The following is a 10,256-nucleotide window of genomic DNA, read 5'->3' as shown; positions in this document are numbered from 1 at the left end:
GGCCATTTGTAAAATTCATATTCAAAATGGAAGCCCAGGCAGACAATTTATACTACTGTGATGAATAACTTCGTAGTCTGTGTGCGAAGTATATTTGAAAAAACAAATGAAGTTAATAAAAATATCTAAAATAATAGTTACTTTAAAAAAACAGCTTTAACTCTTATTTCTGCTACTCCATACATAACGCTAATCCCCCCGCCCATTGACACGCCTCCCTTCCTAGCAGCCATTTGTAAAATTTAAATTCAAAATGAAAGCGGGCTACGGCAATAAACAACCTCACAGTCTGTAGTAGTATTAATTTAAAAAGTATTTAATATAATAGTTATTAACAAAAAAAGGAAAGAATGAATACGCAAAACCATTGTCATTACGCAGGGTATCACATTGTATATGATAATAACTTACAATATTAATTTAATATGCTTTCAGTTCAATGTATGTGAAAGGGAGAATTACAATGACACCGGTGCTTGGAAGAAGAAAAAAGATACGTAGGAGACTGAAACACATTGGTCCATATAAAATGTACGAATTTGGGCCAATGGTTATTCTTTTGATGGCAGCAGCCCCAGCTGACGTAGCCGCGACACGGTATGTTAGGTTTTTGTCAGCTGTGGGCAGTAAATTCAAATTTGAAACATTTCATGAAATTACAAAGGAGCTGCCATCAAAAGAAAACGTAGAACTTACACCCAATAATGATGCAGCACCGGCCGCATAACCAACTTATCCCATTGGTGAGTAGAATTAAAAGGTGTTAAAAGAAACCACACATGAATACTTTAAACTATTTTTAATAAATTATTTTTATCTTTCATTACAAATAGTTTTTCTCCACTATTATTGAATGATGTAACTTCGGCTGCAGTTAGATTTAAAATTCCAGGCAATATCAGTTTTCTTACATCATTTCTTATCGTGATCAATCCCACTAACTTTTCACCATATTTTGTACTCAATTTGTCAACCTTCGTTACTAAATATTTAACATTTTCCTCCATCTCCTCTCTCTTCAGAAATTCGTTTCGGCGTTGAGCCTCTATCAATTTCTGTCGGATCAGTAAGAAAAAGAAAAAAAAAACATTAGAAACACAAGTAAAAACTTATATCAGAATATAAATTCGAAAATACTAACCGAAGAGATGGAATTAGTTGATGTTGACGGAGAGGTTAGATATCTAAAAGAAAATAATTTGTGTTTGATTAAAAAAAACAAATAGACAATTTAAACCAGAACTATCAAAACCTGTTCATTCCCTCCATAGTTACAGTAAAGTCTTTACTAGAATTTTTAAATGCAACTTCTATAGCTATCTTATCAAATATTATTTGACAGATCCGATCACCAGGAGAAATGGAAAAAATTCCATATCATTATGATTGAAAAAACTCTACCTTTGATAGAGATTTGAACCAGAGAAGGACCAACCAAATCACACCCTCCGCAGGAAGCGTGAGGAATGTTGGCGAGTGGATTTAATTTTTCTAATATGGGCGAATATTCTAAAGTAAGAGAAAAAGAAGGATTCTTCCCTTCAATGCAATCTAGATTCATCAAAATAAACTAAAAATATATGTTGCACCCCCACATGGCCCTGCTTGTGGTCGTGCCTGCCTTTGGGGGGCGGTGGGTTCTGTTATCAACATAATGACGGCTGTATGAAGCGCAGAGCCTTTTGGCCTTTTGGGGGAGCAAAGTCGAGTGGTGGGAGGTGCGATTGGGACACAATCTACGCAAGAGGATGTGTCGCGAGTTCTCTCCAGAGAGAGAAGACGGCCGGGCCGGGTTTTCCGGCGTCTCGACGAGCTGGACTAATTAGAGGGGACTTGTATTTTCCTTTAAATAAATAACCTCACTAGTATCCAGCGGGAATTTTATTCATTTTCCCCGATTCTCAACCACACCCGCGAGTCAGGAGGCAGCCACTCGACTCTTGCGACTCGCGATTGTCATTACGTCCTGGCGAAGGCGTCGGGATGCGACATTAAAACTGGTGTTAGGTGTGTGGGGTTTTTCGAGAATCGTCGTCGTGGCCGCAGTGTGGAGACCTGAGAAGGCCACCGAAGAGCCTCACTGAGAAGCAGAGGACATCAGGCGCTGAGAGGGGAGGCTCTACCGACTAGTCGCCGCCACCCCTGAGATTTCGACCTGAAAAGGTCACCGTGCTATGTAAGAGTGATGACCCTTACGACGTTACCATAAGTGGCACAGGAAAATTAATGTTTAATGACTATTGCAAAGGTTATAGCACTGGTGCTATTCTCCAGGGTGATATAAACCTTAAACATAATAATTCCAAGAATGATGTAATACCTCCTCTTTCATTGACCTTTGATTGCTGTTTATCAGAGGAGAATTTAGTATCTTTTGCGAGATTAAAATTAAACTTCCCGTTTTCGCCTTTGATTCGGCATTTGGATGACTTAAAATATGCTAGTGTAAAGGTCTCGGAGGTGGAGCAATTAATTGAAAAAGAGAGTTGGGAACAAGCTCACATCTATGAGCACAAGAAAATTTCTACATTTACTTATGTATCTTTGATTCTCATATTACTTGTAATGATTTATTGTTGTTGTTGTAAATGTTGTTTAAAAAGGTTGATCCCGTATTCAGATGACAGGGGACGCCGTGAATGTAAAGATTTATGTATAATTTTTAAGCCAAAAATTGTTAGTAAGGTGCATACATCTACAGAACAAATGCATCAAAGCCCACCATCTGATACGGTAAATCTACCGCTGGTACCCCTTCCGGGTTCAAGCCAGCAATTAGTATCGAGAACGGGTGGTAGCAATACGCCACAATCGGGAAAACGTTAGTGCTTTAACTGTGTGTATTTTTTTCACTATTGTATCAGTGACTCCAGCATTCATGTTTTTTTGTGTAACATGTATGTATATCTGCTTGGCATGTGTGCAGTTTGTCGAGAGAATCGTGTGGAAGATTCTCTCTGGTAAGGGGGGGAGGTTTTGCACCCCAACATGGCCCTGCTTGTGGTCGTGCCTGCCTTTGGGGGGCGGTGGGTTCTGTTATCAACATCATGACGGCTGTATGAAGCGCAGAGCCTTTTGGCCTTTTGGGGGAGCAAAGTCGAGAGTGGTGGGAGGTGCGATTGGGACACAATCTACGCAAGAGGATGTGTCGCGAGTTCTCTCCAGAGAGAGAAGACGGCCGGGCCGGGTTTTCCGGCGTCTCGACGAGCTGGACTAATTAGAGGGGACTTGTATTTTCCTTTAAATAAATAACCTCACTAGTATCCAGCGGGAATTTTATTCATTTTCCCCGATTCTCAACCACACCCGCGAGTCAGGAGGCAGCCACTCGACTCTTGCGACTCGCGATTGTCATTACGTCCTGGCGAAGGCGTCGGGATGCGACATATATAAATACCTCTTTAAGCTGGACGCAACATTTTCACCGTCGGAGGAGTCAGCATGCATATCGATGGCGGCGTCTGAGCTGGCGGCAGTTACGTTGGCAGAGATGGACATGGTGGAGAGATGAAAACCGACAGCCTTGCAAAGACGGTCCAGAGACTAGGAGATGAAGACGGCAGAGCTGATGAGTGCAGTAGTAGTGGTGTTTGGATTTAGGGTGCGTCGACGGCAAGGTCATTTTGCACCACTACTGTGCTATTTAATTACAATTGTTATGTATAAAGTAATCTAATGCATCTGATGTCTTCGTTGAAAGTGTACATAATTAGACTTTATTAAAAATGTTTATTTCTCTGAGAAACCGAAATGTACAGATTAAGTTGGTAGGGTGGTCTCCTAAAAGGGTTTTTAGGTCTCCCCCTAGATTATTTCGCCTTCGCGCTTCGCGGTACTTAACACAATCTAGCATGATGTGTCTAATACTTAATGGACATTTACAATCCCCACATTGGGGAGGTTCCTTCTCTTCAGTAAAGAGATACGCATGGGTCAGGGGGCTGTGCCCTATCCTCAATCGTGTAAGTACTACTTCCTCTCTCCGATTACTACGAGCTGAGGAGGGCCACGCTGCTACCGTGTCCTTGATGCCACGGAGCTTGTTATTATTTAGAATCCTCCATGACTCCCTCCATTTTCCAAATACCACGTTTCTTAGAGATGCTCGTAAGTCCTCGTGGGGAACCAGCGTTGAGACTAGAACTTCGTTATTCAGAGCTTCCTTGGCCATAGCGTCTGCTATCTCATTCCCGGCTATCCCCTCATGTCCCGGTACCCACAGAATATGGATATTCAAACCCTTTCTCGAAAGGGTCAGCAGGAGAGAGTGTATTTCTTGCACGATCGGGTGCACGGGTGAGAAGCCAGAGATGGCTTGTAGCGAGCTCCTGGAGTCAGTGCATATCACAAAGGAGCCGCCGTGGTCATCTAGGGCTTCTAGAGCTGTCCTTATGGCATAAAGCTCCGCCGTGTACACACTGCACATCGGGTGAAGCTTTGCTCTGATGTTCCCGTGGATAGGGGAGACCACTGCACATGCACAAGCAGAGTTATCTTTCGAACCGTCAGTGTAAACGGGGGTAAGGTTGGGGTGATTCCATCGGAACATGGCAAACAAACGCTGGTACTCCGAGGGAGTTGTGGAAGACTTCGGTCGAGATCGTGAAAGAATATTCACCACCGGAGTGGGAGTAATCCAAGGGGGGTGTTCCGAGAATGAAACAGGATACACTTCAGGTAGCGTGAATTCGCATCCGCGAATAAAATCGTTAAAGCGAACGCTTACTGGTCTGGTTGCTTTAGTCCTTCGGTTAAAAACATTAATAAAACGGGGTTTAAAAAGTAAACTATAACATGGGTGACTCGTCATTGCTAAAATTTTGGAAACGTAGCTACAAAGAAGCCAGGTCCTTCGGTAACATAGAGGAGGCTCGCCTGCGTCGGTATATATACTGGGAATCGGGCTGGTCCTAAACGCCCCAGTGCATAGTCGCAGACCTGCGTTGTGCACTGAATTAAGTGCTTTCAAATACGTCTCGCGTGCGGACGCATACACGAATGAGCCGTAGTCTAATTTCGACCGCACCAGTGTGCGGTAAAGTAAAATTAAGGTGGTGCGGTCTGCTCCCCAAGATGCGTGGCTTAAAAACTTTAAAATGTTTAAAGACTTCAAACAGTTTACCTTGACAGAATTAATGTGCTCCTTCCAGTTGAGTTTGTGGTCGAGGGTCATCCCCAGAAAACGGACTGATTCCACAAATGGGAGGTTTCTACCACCTAGGTGTAACGTGGGATTTACATGGACGCCCCGAGTGCGAGAAAAGTGAACGCACTTTGTTTTCTCCAAAGAGAAAAGGAAGCCGTTATTTTGGGTCCATTTGTGAAGTTTATTGATGGTGAGTTGCGCCATACGCGATGCATTCACGACCCTAGATGATCTGCAGAAAATCGCGAGATCATCCACAAACAGTGACCCTAACACTGGCTCCTTGATGCAGTGAGCTATGTCGTTGATCGCAATAGCGAACAACGTCACGCTCAGAACCGAGCCTTGGGGAACTCCGTTGTCAAGAGGGTGAAAATTTGACAACAACTGTCCCGTCCTTACTTTAAAAACACGGTTGGTTAAAAAATTTTGTATAAAAATGGGCAAACAGCCTCTAAAACCCCATTCGCGTAATACGCGTAGAATCTTACGTCGCCAGACCCGGTCGTAAGCCTTCTCTAAGTCGAAAAATACACCGACTACGTGTTGGCGGAGAAGGAAGGCTTCTTGGATGAAATTTTCAATTCTGACCACGTGGTCCATTGTGGAACGGTTCCGTCTGAATCCGCATTGTATCCTAGTGAGGAGTTTTCGACGCTCCAGCCACCAAATGAGACGTCGATTTACCATTCGCTCCATTAACTTGCACAGGCAGCTGGTGAGAGAAATCGGCCGGTAAGAATTCGGGTCAGCTCGGTCTTTTCCATGTTTTGGGATGGGGACAATGACGGACTCCCGCCAGGACGGAGGAAAATCCCCATTGGCCCAGAGCTGATTAAAAGTTTCAAGGATTTCCAGCAACGCCGATTCCGATAGATTTCGGAGGAAGGCATTGTGGATCTCGTCGGGTCCTGGGGACGTGTCGTGGGAGTCATGGATGGCAGATTTCAGCTCCCAAATGGTAAATGGCATATTGTAGTCTGCCGTTGTTTTAGGCTCCATAAAGGATATAGGGACGTTCTCGAGCCTTTTCTTGAGGATCGCAAAAGAAGGGTCATAGCATTCGTCGCTGCTCACTTTGGCGAGTAATTGGGCGAATACGTTCCCTATCGCAGCTGGAGAAGTGATAACCTTTCCTTCGACTTCTAGGAAGGATATACCTAGATGCTGGCTGCTACCCGATATGCTCCTCACCTTACGCCATACCTGTGCAAGTGGAGTCCTGTGGTTGACACCGGAGACAAAATTCATCCAAGAAATCCTCTTTGCGTCCTTTATTACCTGACGCGCTTTCGCTCTTAGTCGCCGAAAAGCGGAGAGATTATTTGCTGTAGGATACTTGTTGAAAATTCGGAGAGCTTTCTTACGTTTTTTAATGGCTTCTGCGCAGGTTTCATTCCACCATGGCACCGCATTTCTTGGAAGGATGCTTCGAGATCGTGGTATGCTAATTTCGGCGGCTTGAATGATGCTGGATGTCAAAAGATTTACGTTTGTTACACAGTCGTTGTTTTTATCCCACACGTAGTTAAAATTTGAGTTAAAAAGATGCCAATCAGCTTTCCGGACAATCCAACAGCCTGGTCTAATAAAATCGGGGTTTATATTTTGCTCCCTTTTGATTAAAAGGGGAAAGTGATCGCTCCCACTAAGATCCTTATGCACAGAGAGTTTGAGTTTATTGACCAAACTAGTCGATAAAATACTCAAGTCAATGGAGGAAGAATCGCCGCTATAAGAGTTAAAACGTGTTTTCTCGCCGTTATTGAGTAAAAAAAGGTTAAAATCACTAATAAAACTTGATAAAATACGTCCCCTGCGGTTGCACTGTTCCGGGGTGCTTCCCCATAGACGATCGTGAGCATTAAAATCTCCGAGTAAAATAAAAGGCTGAGGTAGCTGGTGAACAAGGGATTCTAGATTAAAACGGGTGACGGGTGCACCCTCCGGCAGGTAAACGTTGCACACCGTTATCGCCTCGGGAGCGTGCACCGTCACCGCTACCGCTTGGAACGGTGTGTTAAGATTTATTCGGGAGGTGTAAAGAGCCTCCCGGACAAAAACCGAAACTCCACCATGGGCTCGTTGGCCACTAGTATCGTCCAGTCTAAAAGTGTTAAAATGTTTTAAATATCCCTTGTCTGTATCTTTAAAACGCGTTTCCTGCAAACATATACAGAAAGGGTTAAAATCATTTATTAAAACAGCCAGCTCCTCCTTATGCCGATAAAATCCATTACAATTCCATTGTAATATAAAATTCATAAAAAGGGTTTAAAAAGGGTAAAAGATAAATAAAAACAGAAAAAAAAGGATGTCAATATTGAAACTTGGAGCAGCATTAGCCCGGAAGTCTGTGGAATCATCGCTTTAAGCGACTTTTCCTTCCCTTATTCCTGACTTTTTCGATCTCTGTGTCCGAAATACAGAGATCTTCGTCTATGTCCTCCTGCATCGGTTCCATACCTTTGCCGGAGGGACCAGGAGAGGGAGTTTTCTCTCGCTGGTCAGGTTTTCTGGTGGTTTTCTTTGTTGTATTTTTGGGAGACACTACGGAGGAGTTAGGAGTGTTTTTTTTAGTATTGCTATTGTTACTCGCATTTGTTTTTTTTAATAAATCTATCTGCTTTTCAGGTTCCGTCTGTGTAGAAATGGTGCACTTCTTAACTGGAGCAGAGGCGATTGCGGCAAAGGAACGCGAGAAAGAGGGGGCACTAAGGGCTTTGAACTTTTTCCTTGCCTCCAGGTAAGATATTTTTTCCATAGTTTTTATTTCCATAGTCTTCCGTTCCTCTTTCATTTTCGGGCAATCGCGAGAGTAAGCCGCGTGGGTACCCTCGCAATTCACGCAGCAGGCCGCTTCCGCACATTTGTCCCCATCGTGCTTGTCCTTGCCGCAGCGCGGGCAGGTGGCCTTGCCCTCACATCGCGGTGCGATGTGGCCGAATTTTTGGCATTGGAAGCAGCGCATCGGTTGAGGGAAGAATGGTCGCACAGTTACAGATTCGTATCCTAAGAAGACTTTAACGGGCAGTTTGTCTAGAGCGAACGTGAGAATTACTGACGTGGTATTTATCACTTCACCGTTTCGCTTCGTAGTCAGTCTGCGGCAGTCGATGACGCCCTGGGGGGCCATCTCTCTCTTGATCTCTTCTGGTTCCACGTAAAGAAGGTCGTAGTGACTTATTACTCCCTTAGAGGTATTTAGAGTGCGGTGGATCTCGACTTTAACTGGGATGTCGTGTAATTTTTCAGTTTTAAGCAATTTTTCAGCTTGGATGTTGTTCGCAGTCTCTATTAGTAGGGTACCATCTCTTAGTTTTTTCACCGAATTTGGCTCTCCAGTAATTATCGATTGCATAGCTTTTTTTATGAAAAAGGGAGACACCTTTTTCAGAGTGTCACCTTCTTTGGCGCATTTCATAGACAAAAAACGCTTCGAGCTTTCAAAAGACTTTTCTCCTCCGCCCGTGTCCGGGCGGGATCTTTTTGGTGGAGGAAGAGTAATCGTCTCCATGAAAGTAAGAACATAATTCATCCCCTGGGCTCCCCACCCACCACGGAGCCACACATTCGGGACGCCACACCGAGATCCGGTGTGGTCGCCAGGGCTACCCAAGGGATATAGGAACCTTTGATAGGGGGTCTCTTTTGGGTTAGAACCTCCAGCGCGGGGGCCCTCCGAACCCACGCACCTTCGGCCGCCCTACGGAGACCCCCATATCTCCAGCACTAACCCGTCCTGGCGTACGCTCGGAAGGAGCCGCCAAGCTCCCCAGCCGCCAGGAGCCGATTGACCGAGCTGGGCTCTTCTCGGCCGCCCGTTTTCCGGGGAATCCAGGGCCGAAGTGGGGTATTGAACTCCGGCCCATACCGGGTTTCCGACGCCCAGCTGGGAGCCGGAGAACTCACCCACCAGGATCCCCTTCTCCCCCTTGTACGGGTCTCCACGCACGGCAAACACGTGGGTGAATCTGGACGCCAGATGTATCGGCTACTCAGCACAGCAGAGTCACATGCTGTCTGGACGCTATCCTAGCGTGCGAAGGGTTTTTTGACGAGGTTGTCTCCCCGGTGGGCTCGGGTCCGTGGGGGCGCGGCTCCCCAAAGGAAGAGATTACTCTCTTCCCCCCGTGCGGGGGCTGATGAGTGCAGTTAGCAGATATATGCAGTGAAGAGGTCTGGGAACCCAATCGTTGAGCGTGCTGGCAAGGTTTTCAGTGAATAACAGCAGTTGTTGGAGCGATGTGATGCTCGGAGTTCGGTAGAGATGAGAGTGAATTATCCATCAGACAGAGCAGGTATTTATACCCAGTGAAAGTGTCGTCAGTGAAAAGAGTGGGAGGACTTATGGACTTATGAACTTAAGACGAAGACTCAGATGACGCAAAGAATGTGTCGCTTGAAAAACTCGAATTAAGAAGTCTCCGTTTCCGCGCTATTTTATACCACTTTAAGTTGCTTGTATATTTTTTTTGTGTGAATTAAAAGCAAACGTGATTGAAGATAATGCTTGTCCACGTAAATTATTAGATGACGAATCAGAAGATGAATTATCCGATGAATCTTCTGATGATATGTATCTATGCTCACCAAAATAACGAGCACAATCAGTTTTACGCATAAAAGTAAATAATGGACACCGTATGCAGTTCCCGCACCAATTCACCTTATCTCGTACAATATTCATCACATTATTCACCGACAGTATTGAATGATGAGTTAAGGTGCACACTCGTAGTGGTTTATACGGATATATTGATAAAGCACAATTTCTACAATACATTGTCCTTTTTAAACCATGACAGAATTCGTAACTAATAATAATAACATGTATAAAATAGCCTATATTATTTTCTATATCTAATAAAAACTCGATAGGTCTCTCCAAAAGGTCCTGATAAGCATACTTCGATAAACGGGATGAGAAATTAAAATCAAAATTTAAAAGTTCCAATTCATAGGAGGCGGTCAAATCTTCTGATATTCTATTTAACCACAATTTCCATAAACAAAATCTATGACACTATGTAAAATACCAGGTCCGTTTGCACTGATCGTGGTAAAGTTAATTTATAAATGTCAGTTTTCGTATCTACACAAGCGGATA

The 10,256-nt window shown here is 44.3% G+C and overlaps 1 protein-coding gene across 1 annotated transcript; it reads right to left on the bottom strand.

Moving 5' to 3' along the window:
* Positions 1 to 782: 782 nt before the first annotated feature.
* On the bottom strand, positions 783 to 3,596 carry LOC124167273. Its single transcript, XM_046545183.1, has 3 exons — positions 3,398 to 3,596; positions 1,142 to 1,184; positions 783 to 1,055 (listed from the first exon to the last, which is right to left on the bottom strand). Exons 1-3 carry the CDS (start codon positions 3,496 to 3,498, stop codon positions 789 to 791), a joined length of 411 nt encoding a protein of 136 aa, XP_046401139.1. The 5' UTR covers positions 3,499 to 3,596; the 3' UTR covers positions 783 to 788.
* Between the last annotated feature and the right edge of the window lie 6,660 nt (positions 3,597 to 10,256).

The sequence above is a fragment of the Ischnura elegans genome, chromosome 10, assembly GCF_921293095.1.
Source record: "Ischnura elegans chromosome 10, ioIscEleg1.1, whole genome shotgun sequence".
Lineage (NCBI taxonomy): Eukaryota > Metazoa > Arthropoda > Insecta > Odonata > Coenagrionidae > Ischnura > Ischnura elegans.
Note: the sequence above shows the minus strand (reverse complement) of the source record. Positions and strands in the feature narration are given on the sequence as shown.

What these genes read in the sequence shown, in the direction of transcription:
- LOC124167273 (XM_046545183.1), bottom strand. Translation starts at nt 3,498, where the DNA reads ATGTCCATCTCTGCCAACGTAACTGCCGCCAGCTCAGACGCCGCCATC. An exon ending in GTTGCGTCCAGCTTAAAGAG is followed by an intron (nt 1,185 to 3,397) that starts GTATTTATATAT and finishes ATTTTCTTTTAG; the next exon opens with ATATCTAACCTCTCCGTCAA. An exon ending in CAACTAATTCCATCTCTTCG is followed by an intron (nt 1,056 to 1,141) that starts GTTAGTATTTTC and finishes CTGATCCGACAG; the next exon opens with AAATTGATAGAGGCTCAACG.